The 12,455-nt window shown below is 42.1% G+C and overlaps 1 protein-coding gene across 2 annotated transcripts; it reads right to left on the bottom strand.

The window, feature by feature from the left end:
• Positions 1 to 759: 759 nt before the first annotated feature.
• On the bottom strand, positions 760 to 12,194 carry KIFBP (kinesin family binding protein). Of its 2 annotated transcripts, none has more exons than XM_005530509.2 (7): positions 11,835 to 12,194; positions 9,445 to 9,543; positions 6,268 to 6,347; positions 5,964 to 6,147; positions 4,763 to 4,847; positions 2,925 to 3,037; positions 760 to 2,187 (listed from the first exon to the last, which is right to left on the bottom strand). In XM_005530509.2, exons 1-7 carry the CDS (start codon positions 12,180 to 12,182, stop codon positions 1,309 to 1,311), a joined length of 1,788 nt encoding a protein of 595 aa, XP_005530566.1. In that variant the 5' UTR covers positions 12,183 to 12,194; the 3' UTR covers positions 760 to 1,308. The 2 variants fall into 2 exon arrangements, with proteins under 2 accessions (XP_005530566.1, XP_005530567.1); XM_005530510.2 differs by having other exon boundaries at positions 2,925 to 3,034.
• Between the last annotated feature and the right edge of the window lie 261 nt (positions 12,195 to 12,455).

Below are 12,455 nucleotides of genomic sequence, written 5' to 3'. Positions count from 1 at the left end.
AGTTTTGAGTTTTGCTGCTGCTCATTTCCAGCACCCATTTGTTGGCCTGTTTGTTTGTGGTTAGCAGTCTACCCTGCAGAATTCTTTGCAGAAGAGATTTTTACCACACATTTCAGACATACATGTTTTCCCCCTTTCCCCTCACACCCTTTAAGCAAATGGGATGCTTCCTCCCCCTCAATTTCCAGGAGAATCCAGTTGTTTTGACTATTCTCCTTCAATGCCCTCTAGTGCTGTGAACATCTTCCCACCCTGTCACCGTGCCAGTGGTAAGACTGCCGGTGAACTCCTGCACAAAGTCACACCGTGCCTTCACTTGCCTCATGTCCCCTGGCATCTCTGGCCATCATCTCTTACCATGCAGCTGGACCATGTGCTCTGCCTGCATTTCATCTAAAACAACTTCAGGGAGGTCCCAACTGCAGCTTCTGCTCAAACAGCACCTGGGCTCCCAGAGCAGCACAAAGTAAGAAGCCGCCCATGGTATCAAGCTGTGTTAGGCAAACGTCTGCAGCACTAGAGCACGAGACCTGTAACCTGTCAATACTCTACAGTGTATTAAGAGCAGAGTATCTCCTCCCACCACAAAGAAAGCTTGCTGCTTTCTTGCTCTGGCTTCTGGCACTACAATTGCTCATGTGTTTTTTACTGAGGACACTCATATGGAAACACTTTCACAACTTTTTATTTTGGCCGAAGTTAAAATGTATATTGTTTCTTAGCAAGACACAGGAAACAGAATTCCAAGGACCCTGAAGAAACATTTAGCCAAGCTAATCCATTTATTGAGCTTCTATCAACTAAGTTTTGATTAACAAGGGAAAAGAACAACAAGCAACATACAAAATAAATACTGAAAACAAGTTCCCTTCACATTGATAAAGTTTCCTGGGGACCGACATTAGAAGAGATAAAATGCATTCTAGTTGGAAGAACGTGCCTCAGGTTTATTAGAAAAAAATTTCTTAGAGAAGAAGATTCTCTTAAACTATTTTCATACAGCACTATACTTAAAAACTGAATCATACACCAAAGAAAAAGCTGTGAGGGAGAAAACGTTGATATTTACAAATAGGACACACAGTACAAAGCATTAGCTGGACTTATACTTTACATTTAGAGTTTACACCGTTAGTGAGGGTGAGCTATGGACCAGGAGAGCTCGGAGTTTTCCACAGGGTTACACTAATGCAGGCTCTAGGTGGATGTCCCTGCAGACACCTTACTTCTATCAATCAGTACTGTGCCACAGCACTGGCTTGGACAGGTAACTGCTCTGACAGTGCCCATTGCCTCCAAGGCAAGTATTTATACAAATGAAGACAGCTTTGTTCTTAGCCTCTCCATGCTTGCTGGAAGAAGATTCACCATCTCCTTACTGAGTTCTAGTTCAGTTTCAATGGCAGGGACAGCATCTGGATACTTCTCACAATAGTCTACCAGAAATGTGTAATATTCCAATGATGTCTGCATATTTTCCAGTTGCTTTTTGCTATCTGAAGTAATAAGCTTACCATACAGTCGTGCAATATGAAATTTAGCCACCATTGCAGGGCGAAGAACATCTTCCTCGAGTTTTTCAGGAAACACCTTATCAGGGTTCCTCAAAGAATCCAAGAAGAGTTCATAATACTTGATTGAAAACTGAGCCAGAGAATTAATCTTTTTAACTGTGTGCGAGTCTAGTTTCTCTAACCTGTTACCAATAGCCACTTTTAAATCCATCATCTCATAATAGGTGTCAGCTAGTTCACACTGAAGCTGCCTACAGATCAACAGGTAGTACTGGGGGTTCAGGTCTGCATAGATTGGCTCCAGCATGTCTATTCTACGCTTGTGCATTTTGCAGCGCCTCTCATAGTCTTCTTCAAAGAAAGCAAGTACTTTAAACAAAGCACTGTGATCCTGAACAATTTCAATATGGTCAGTAACATAACCATCAACCTGAAAAAACTCTTTTGCTTCCTGAACATAGTTCTGACCAACCAGGAAGATTTCTCTGGCTTCTTGAAAATCTAAAGGGTATACGCTGCTCACTTTCTCCTCCATGGCTAAGACAGAGTCACATATATCACTTGTCCCAAAAAGGACAGCTTTTTTCCTGCCCTTCTCTTTTTCATCCTCTTCTTTTTTCCTTTGGGCTTTAAGTTCCAATTGCCTGTCTGGATCCAGCTCTCCTATGTTATCCTGAAATGAGAAAGCATGCTAATTAAAAACTGATCTGGCTTATAAAGAGACACTTACACTGAATCATTTTGAGCCACCTTTGAAATATAAACTAGTAAGCAACAAGACAAAAGAGAAATCATCTATATATGAGGCCTTATATTAACAAAGGAATCATGTAAATTATATTATCAATTCTGAAAAGACATAAAATTAAGGTGGTTCAGTCTCCCTACCCTGTGTGACAAAATAGCCAAAGGAATAAATGTTAAGCCCAAAGGCTCTGCTTCACAAAGTGCTTCAGCAAATGTTGGTTTAAACATCTGAAGAAATACTTAAATGAATTAAGTGAACTGAATCAAATCTGAATTAATCAAATGCTTGAATGAATGAGAACATCAGCACAGAAAACTGTTGCATATTAAGACAATGTTCTTACTAGCAGTTAAATAAGCAGGAATCTGTCAAATCAAGCTGCAAGAAAATGCAGCAGAGAGGAGGAAGATTTGTGAAGCTGCTGTAAAAGCAATGCACTGATCACTCTGTACAGAGCTGATCCCCTATCTGTGATTACTCTTAAGTGCAACATTTAAGTCAAAGCATACCATAAAACACATGAAACTGCAACACATTTGTTGCTTTGTTCACTGGGAAATTGCTTATTCCTTGTTACCAACTGCAAATTGATTCCTCTTGCAATCAATGCAGGCTTAGCTTGCTGTTAGACAATGACAGCTACAGAACAGATTTTCTGTTACCTCAAGCAACTTTCGAGCGCTTTGCAGAAGATTCAGGCAATACTTAATCCAACACCTTGCAATTTCAGCTTTCCTCTCTGGAAGGTCCTGTTGGTCTGGCTCTGTTTCATCTGCTGAATGGACATAAACACATAAAAACTTTAAGAGAAGTCCAGCACTCCAGGAAGACCCTCAAACGTTACATGCAAAGAATATACTTGTATTTAATTTTCCTCATGGTTAGACAGAAACATGCTCCCCATGTTAGTTTATGTAATTGTTCCGTAAACTGTCATTTCTGGTGGAAACCTGTATAGATTAACATGGATCTGTCACATATGAATCTGAAAATAAATAGATCATAATCTATCTTTAAAAAGACTTTTCATCTTCAAGGTGTTTTACTGGAAAAGGTTTCCAGGTCTCTTTGTCGTAAGAGGAAGAAATCAGGATAATTTATTTTCTGAGATTCAGCTGTCTGCCCAGTAATTGTTTCTGAGGATAAGGGCATTTGTATTGCAATGGGCCCAGACTTGCTACCAAAAAAGGGAACAAAATAGGGGAAACTGCCTTTGGCTAAGCTACCTGGTACAAACATAAAATTTATTAGCCCTACAACTTCTGTATTTTTCTCCCTGAAGCCTCCCCACTATCATAAATAGCAGCGCTGCTGATGTCTCAAGATAACATTTTCATAAACCAGATTTCAATGAAAACTCATTTCCCAGTGTCTATGCAGAAAGCAGTGAGTTATCTGAACAATGAGAGGACATTCCTACAGGACAGCAGCACTTCTGTTCAGCAAATAAAAAGCCAACTTCAGACTCAGACCCACTGCACTCGTTATTTTTCATTAGAGCAAATCAATTTCTTATTAAGGAATTACAAATTGTTGCTAATCTAAGAAAAGGCACATTTATTAATTATGTCTGCGTTAGTTCATATTCCTATTAACATGATAAAATGAATGTGCTTGAGAATGGCCAATGCTGACTGTGTACTGGTCTGTCTGTAAGTTATAACCTTCTGCAAGTTCACAGCCCAGCTCTCTGTTCCATGAAAAGGAAGGGAAGGTAGGATAAGCAATTATTCACCAAAACAAACAGAACTTAGTTGACTCAGACTTGCACCCTATCCACAAATTAAAGCTCTATCAACTGGAAGCTTCCACTTGCCCAAGACAGACATAAAAGGTTGTGCTGTAATTAAAGACTAGGCCTAAAACAGAGCACTGACACTATCATGGAACCACAGGTCCTTAAAGCTAAGGTCAGTTCTCTAAAAGTTCCTTCTACTGCTATTCACACTGGACTGCCAAGTTGTTCCTTTGCATCAGTGCCCAGACAACAAGGAGGGCAGCTACAAAAACAGCCACTGATGAGGCTGCAGCATCCAGCAACAAAGACAATACAAGTACCTTCTGGATTTGGGGTTTTAAAAGCTACAATTTTGCTCCCCCTTTTAAAGCTATTCCCAGGAAGCATCTGGTTTGGTTCACTGAATGACTGCCCTCTGATCACTGAGGTAAAATGCATTTTTAGCACATGTACAAAAGCCAAATGGGTGAACAGAGACACTGCCACTGTTGAAGTGGATATTGTTTCAAATTCCAGCTTTATTCTGGTATGCTTTCTGAAACACCAGAAACAAGCACTTGAGTTTTTCTCACAGGCTCTACAGAAATCTTGAGCTGTAGTAGCTGTAGTAGCAGTCGCTTTTCAGAAACATTCAACTTTATTGGATAGAATTTTAGGAAATTAACACTGGGGTAAGTTTTGTACACGTTGTTAAGCTTCAGTTTTAAACACTAACACATAATGATGCTTAATCCACAATAAGCATCATTTTTATAAACTTACCATCTTCAGCAGATGGCACCTGTCCAGCTTGGCTAAAGATGACGCTGGCTGCTGCTAGACAGTGTCGAGCCTCCATAAAGCATTCCTGAGAGAAACAGAGCAGCATTTAGCACTGGTGAGAGCAGCTCAAGCACTGCTGTCACTTGGCCAAACCCCTCACCTCAAAGAGTGAGCATACATGACCACAAGGGAAATGACAGAACTGAGAGGCTCTGAAGCATATTCCCCAGGCACTGGAAGAAAACACAATTTTTCCACACCTACTGCCGAATACAATAATTTCTAATTGTTTTTTTTTTTTTCTGTAGCACAGCCACAACACCAAGCCTTGCCTGGAATATTGGCTATGCACACTGAACATTCTGACTGTTGTGTTCTCTGCTACTCTGGCTGCCCTGAGGTGAAGGAAGTGATGCCTTGTGGCAAACACCATCACGGGATGTTGGTGGGAACCAGCCGGACATACAAGTCAACACTGTGAGTCAGATCTAGATTCCTTTACCCATATTTGGCAGTGCAGTGTTAAATAATAAGTGCTATCAATGCATCAGAAAGAGATGGAAACGAGAGGAGTTACTACTGAAATTAGCATTAACTGCCTTAGGAAGGGCAGGAATCTTTTTAAGCATCGGAAAAGAGCATCTAAATAGCCTGGAATATAGAAATTCCTAAATAAAGCTGAAGCACTTCCTAACAGTAGATTGTTTAGAATCAACACACACGTGGCAAGCAGCTACCAACTCACATGTTCACTTTAATGTTCACATAGGTCCAAACAACTCTTGAGCACATGCTAAGGTACAAAGGACAATAATTTATTGTAAACAATAAGCCATACCTTAGCCCTCAGATGCTTTTTGTTAAGAGAACAATATAAGAAAGAATCTTAAATTATTATAACCCTAAAGTTTACTTATGAACATGACATCACATCACTGCTAATATTTCATTAGCTATAGAGCTTTTCTCATGTCTACACCCCTGTTAATCTTCCCCACTGCCATTGCAACACCAGAGGAAATGCACCATGTCCCCTTCAGAAAAAAACTGTCAGAAGCATCTTGTGCTAAACTTGTGGTTTTACAGGAGCACATTTTTACTTCATCAGGGAGCCCTGTCTCAAACAGCTGTTTAAACAACTGTTTTAGTTGGCAGTTACATTAATGGTACAATTACAGCAGAAAAGCACTGGATATATTACCTTGGAGAGATAGTACTGTGACAAAGTGGCAGCATTACGTGCCCATTCCACTGGGTAGTAGCCACAGTACTCGAGCTGTCGTTTCAGAGTAGTGTGGCAATACTGAGCAGCCTTCTCAATCATGTCCAGGTGCTGGTAGACTTGTGCCAGGTAATACAGAGTATGCGTGTAGGCTTTTTCAAATCTGGGAAAAAACCAACAGTCTCTTTAGATTTTTTTATTTTTTTTTCTCCCTAAATACACCCTCATAATTTTTTTTTTTTTAAATAGTAATAATTATGTAAGTATGCTGCTTAACACTCACCTTTTGGATCTTTCTTGGTCTGTGAGTTTTTCTTCTTCTGCCATGAAATGTTCACTAGGATCCAGGGGAGGATTTCCATCCTGCAAGGGTACGTGATACATTCATCAAACTACATTTCTTATTCTGTGGCACGGTGCTCCCTCTCCTGGCTGCACATCATTTACCATTTGCCAATCCCTAATTAACAAAGCTTTGCTTAACCCATTCTCAGTGCCACTTCTCTGGAGCAATTCCACAACACTCAGGAGATTTAGAGAATGAAAGTCACAATTCCACACGGAATGGCAAGGTTCACAGCTTGTAGGAGGCTTCTGCTTATGTACTCAAAAGCAATGCATGCTGCCTGCACCTGAGATACTCAGCCTGGATTCTACAGGACTCTACTGGGCATCTTTATTTTGTACAATAACATACTGGGTTTGGAGGCATCAATTTAATACCAAGCACGCCTTCAAGTGTGAAATATTCGTTTGCCCAGCTGCACTGATCAGTAGCAAGAAAACATCCTGCAGGAAGTACTGCAGAGAACATGAAGTGCAGAGTGCTCAGCAGAGCTGCTGTGAAGACTAACTTTTGCAAAGCATCCACAAGCTGGCAAGATCATTTACTCAGACAAATGAGACAACACACATCATCTCTGAAGGATGAAGCTGCTAAACCTTCCTATCAGGCATAACCTACATGCAACTTATTAAACATGGTAATTCCCACCATTAGAAGCACTTTTTGTTCTTTAAACCACGAGTTTTATCAGAATCCTTACACAGACAACCATACACCTTCTGGCATTGCTGTATCCAAATCTGCCTTAAGACAATTGTCACTAATGTTACCAGACAGCTCACAGGCAACCCCAACAGATCAACACTGCTTATGGCACAGCTCTATTAGCCTGTGCTTATCCCCTTTCCTTTGCAATTGTGAATAACTTCAGGTGCCAATTTTAACACTTCAAATGAAACCATCTTTTAAAGACAGCTTTTCTCCCATTACACAGCGCATCCTGGAGGTGTCCAACGTGTCTGCCAAAGCCCAGGTTAGTGTGCACCTTGTCTAGCCCTTTCCTAATCATATTTCTTTCTTAGCCCAAGAGAAAAGCAGCAAATAAAAATCAGTCTCAATAAATACTTTTTATGAGTTAATACAGACTTAGGCAGGAACAGGAACAAGGGCAGAGAATTCACTCACTTTACAGGGAAGAACACATGCTGTGTTTGGACTGCTTCTCATTGAAAATCCCTGAATGGGCTGGTTTACTTGCTTTTAATAGAAGTGTTTTACTCATCCTAAAAAATGAACAAATGTACCTGAAACAGGTAGTGACAAACTAAAGCATGTTTAACCTACCAGAGGCATGTAGATTTTTGTATATGATCTTTTAATCTGTAGGTTTCTGTTTACACCTCATTAGTCTTTAAGAGGTGAATTTGTAACTCTTTCTATTGTTTTCTTTAGATACAAATGTTCTAACAAGATTTGGAGTATATTCTGGCAAGACTAGAGCTATTCCTGCAAAGGAAAGAACTGAAATGACACAGTAAGCAAAACTCTTGCCTCCTTCCTGTATCTACAGATCTATCTCTGATATCGAGCCTTATGCCTTTACTTACCCTCAGAAAGAGCTCTCCAACTCTCCTTTCTAAGTGGACTTCATTAGCCCAAGCTCCTTGCCTTGGTTTTGCTTTAGAGAGGGAAACCACCCTATCCAATTTGAAAGTTAATTAGACCCAGTCAGTAAACAACTAAATCCACCAGCTCAGGAAAATGTCTCCATCATCAGCAGTTTACCAAAGACTCCCTGTCAGGAAGGCTTCCTGACAGCCTAAAAATGGAGAATGTTAAGAAAAGTATATTCACATATTTATAATTTCTGAAAGACAAATGTTGACATCATTGCATAAATCTGTAGTTTCTTCTAAAAGCATAGTTATGTGTGACTAATGCCTTGACCTGTAAGTGGCAAATAATGCTGGGGGGAAAAGTGCAGCAAGCCATCATCAGGTTTGTATAACCCTAGTCAGGCAGCAAAGCTCCAGAAGAAATATTCAGTAACCAATACTAACAAAAATTTAAAGTTTCAGAAAAGTCTACAGTGCAAATGTGAAGTATCTGGCAGCACTTTAATCCACTATATCATAGCATCAGTTTAATTTCATAATCACTGGAGCAAGTGCCAGAAGCTTTTGGCAGTCATGTGATAGCTGGGGCTGGGTATAAATATCAAAGCTGCACACCAGGAGTTAATTAGAGAGTGAGTCTGTAGAGTAATGCAGTATCTCTGGTTAGCCCAAATGATCCACAGGGCAGGAAATAAGCTTTTCAGCACAAGTGAGGATTTCTTCTAGATCTATTACCTCTCCTATCACTGCAGGCCAGCATGGCTACAGAGCTGCCAAGAGGACAGTAACCAACCAATAAAGATTTACCCATTCTAATAATCTCCACAAGTGTAATTGGGACTCTAAACCAATTTCATGGTAAAACCTGAACTGAACCTGTAATTTCATGAAACTAAGGTCTGCCCAACCTATTCAGCAGTCCTGAGATGCAGCTACTGCTTCTTGAAGGCCACAAATGTTTTTTAGCTCACTCCAGAACTGTCCCTGAGGCAAGTCAGTGTAGGAACAGCTTTGCAAAGAGCTTAAAAATAGCACAAGGGAGCCTTTGTAGGATACATAGCAGAATCCACAGTGCAAAAGGTTGTTTAATATGCATGAGAGTGTTAGCTGTCTGTGAGACTGTCCTCTTGGATATGGAACTAAACTACTTTTTGCCCCAGCAAAACACTGCACAGTCAGAGCAAACCATGCAAATATTAGTTTTGTTTCCTTTTCCCACTGAAAGCAATGGACATTTTTATTTCATTTCCAAGATAAGATTTAATAATAGTCCTCATTAAAATCCAAATTCTACCAGGTGTCAACTTTGGATTATTAAAGGGCTTTCAAAAGGAACCAGTATTTTTGGGCAAAATTATTTTCTACGTTGAAATTAGCAAGCAATGCTCTAATTTGCCTTGTCCTATACTGCAGGACAATTCGTATCACTTGCCAAAAGTATCAGAGCAGGCAGTATAAAGCACAGAAATTCAATATTCCACTGCATGTTTATTTCAAAGATCACTTAACCTGCAAGTGGCAGGTGAAAGCAAGACCTGCCATGATATTAACACAGTACCTCTTTCATGTATTGATTATACAAGGCTTCTGCAGATTCCAAGTAAGTTTGTGCAGTTTCAATTTCATCCCTTTGAGACCACAGGATCCCCAGATTATTCTAAAGGTAAAAGAAGAAAAAAAATAGTCACATTCCATTTACATTACACATTTTTTTCCCAAACAATTGATCAGTCTTTATCCTTATATGTGTGTTCCAATACAATGGATTTCAAAAAGCAGAAATTGTACCCACCCACTTCACTGTGAGCTGCTCAAAAGGAAGGGGGTTTTCACACAGCAAATTTCACATTAAAAATAAACCTCACAGTCCTTCTCTGTTTACACTGCTAGATAAGGACTAGAATGTTCAAATAATGAGCTTTTTCCACAGGGTGTGTTCTGCATCCAATTCATACAGATATCGTAAAAAGAGACAAGAAATCAGAAATTTGTTAACATGACTCCATAGAAAAAAATAATAGGAAAAAAAATATGCTAGGAATGAATGCTTGTATATTTTCAACAATGGAAAAGAGATGAAAAGCACCTCTGAGACCCAAAAGCTACAGATTACTGCTTTCAGATTTAAGTTCAAGCAATGTACATGGCAACTTACTGCATCTGTGAACCCAACTTGGACAAAAAGTGCATCTAATTTTGTTAGTAAAATGAAAGTGTTAATAATAATCTATGTCTGATGTGCTAACTTAAATCCTAGGCAGTGCTGCTACAAAACTCAAGAGGGCTAAAAAAAAAAAAACCCAAAAACCTTCAAAATAATTAGAATGTGTAGCTGAATGCCAGCCCTGTGTCCCTTTCAATTCCATTCTACTATTTTTGTAAGAAAGCACATCACATGCTGCTTATGAACTGAAACACTTTGCCGAAGGCCAAGCAGTGGAACAGACCAGATTCCATTAGACACAGACTGGGAAACACAGTCTTATGCAAAAGCTCAGAAATCAGCTCAGAAGTGGGGCTGAAGAAAGAGGCCCAGCAGGAAAAAGGAATGCTGCTTCTTACAAAATAGCAGTCAGTGCTGCAGCAACACACTCCAGACATCCCAGAAGGCAGAGAAGTACTGACAATCACTGCTTTTAAATCAGAAATGGTTTAAATTAAGCACTCAAACCTGTTAGCCCTTGGGACTGAGGGCTGAGGGTTCATTTCCCAGCACTGGGCCCAGCTCCACACCTCAGGACAGTGCCAGGTAACAGCAGACCCATCACTGTTGGAGCACAGCACTTCATATGCATGACAAACTTTATCCTGCTGCTCCTGAAGGCCCCCAAACAGTGAAGTCCATGCAGACTTTGGGCTAACAGAGAGAAGAGCTGCTTTCCAGCACACCAATTCAGAAGCACAGTGGAACCTCTGCCCCTGAGCCACATCCTCCCAGGAACATGTGGGAAGATGTTATCTTATTTCAGCTGGAGCAATCTCCTTGCCTTACAAAGGGTGACAGGTTTGTAGCAGCATGTCCAAACCCTCACACTGAAGGACAAGGAGCAGATGTAACCTCACTGCTACAGACAACTCAGCTAATTTAACCAGCGTAAAACAAGCATCGTTCCACTTGCACCTTTCCACGTCAGCCCACAATTCCTTGACAGTTTGATGAGGAACCCTTATGGAGCCTTCTCTAATTAGGGCAACCATTTTTGACAGAGATATCTAAATAATTGCTGTATTTCATGTACATCTAGAGTCACCTAAGATACCAAATATACACCAACTACCACGACAGATTGCTCAAGTAAAGGCCCTTCTGTGAATCTTCATGTAGCAAGAACTAATTTTGGTAACAGCATTCCCTTCTTCAGAATAAAGAGAAAATATTACTTCAAGCACCAGCAAAACTGTATTTACCCATCTGGGACAAAATGTAATAGCTGAAAATATAACAGGCAATGCTGAAAAGCAAACAATTTATCGTTTCAGGATAATGCATCAATAAAATCATCTCCCAACATCACTATGACAACCAATGAGCTAAGGAATCACAAATAAATTCTGGACGTAGTGAGGTCTTTCACTAATTTATTCGTGCACAGTTCTTACAAGTTTTGTCTCAGTCTGTCCAGAAGAGCACGCTGCTCTGTCAAAACCCAGTTTCAGTGAGAATATATTTTAGATGCTCTGCACGCCCAGAGGCATCAGCAGGAGGCTCAGAACCAGAAAAGCACCCCTCCAGCAGCCAGCACCTGTGAATGATTCCTTCCAGCAAGAACTGAAGGCCAGGGCTGCCGTGTTTATTACGGTAAAAGGAGCAGCACCTGTCGGGACAGGGCAGCGCCCTGGATCTCTTGGCAGCCCATTGCAGAGCACCCGGCACAGCCCGCAGCCGCAAGGCCCCGCTCCGCCTGAGCCCCCCGCCCCACGGACACGCCGTGCGGCCTCCCAGCCCACCTGGGCCTGGATGTAGAGGGACACGCAGTCCGGGGAGAGGCGGTGAGGCTCCAGGAGCTGCGTGCAGCGCTGCAGGTGCTCCTCGCCGGCCGACAGCTCCTCCGTGTCGGTGTGGTTGACGCCCAGCTCGTACTCCAGCACGGCCCGCCGCACGGCCAGCACCGCCTCGCCGCCCTCCTCGGCGGCGCTCAGCAGCTGCTTCACCTCCTGCAGCAGCGCCCGAGCGCTGTACTTGGAGCGGTACGGCTCCGTCTCGGGGTCCTTGAGGGACTCCACGGCCGAGAGAGTGCGGGCGGCGCGGAACTTGGCGCACACCGCGGGCCATCCTCCGCCCGCCGCCGCCGCCATCTTCCCGCGCGCCCGCCCCGCCCCGCGCGCGCGCGCCCGGCCCCGGCCCCGCCCCGCCGCCATGGCCGCGCCCCTCAGGCGGCGCCGTGAGGGAGGCGGCGAACGGCAGCGCCTCAAGGGACACCCGCGATCAGAGTTCGAGGAAGGGCGCTCAGGGGTTGATGTCAAATTTTTCTGAAAACAATTTATTCTAGAACCCGATTTTTTTTCACGCTGCTGAAGAGGCAAGGCGCGGTCGCTTGTCCGTGTTTGAATGGATTTTGTTCTCTCGCA

This window comes from Pseudopodoces humilis, chromosome 9, assembly GCF_049639895.1.
Source record: "Pseudopodoces humilis isolate 2021_Gansu_Grassland_sample_001 chromosome 9, ASM4963989v1, whole genome shotgun sequence".
Taxonomy (NCBI): domain Eukaryota; kingdom Metazoa; phylum Chordata; class Aves; order Passeriformes; family Paridae; genus Pseudopodoces; species Pseudopodoces humilis.
This window is presented reverse-complemented; position numbering and strand designations above follow the sequence as displayed.

Excerpts from the sequence above, each read along its gene's own strand:
- KIFBP (XM_005530509.2), bottom strand. The coding sequence starts at position 12,182 with ATGGCGGCGGCGGCGGGCGGAGGATGGCCCGCGGTGTGCGCCAAGTTC. Across the intron at positions 9,544-11,834 it reads CCCTCTACATCCAGGCCCAG|AATAATCTGGGGATCCTGTG; the intron begins GTGGGCTGGGAG and ends TTTTACCTTTAG. Across the intron at positions 6,148-6,267 it reads GACCAAGAAAGATCCAAAAG|ATTTGAAAAAGCCTACACGC; the intron begins GTGAGTGTTAAG and ends GTTTTTTCCCAG.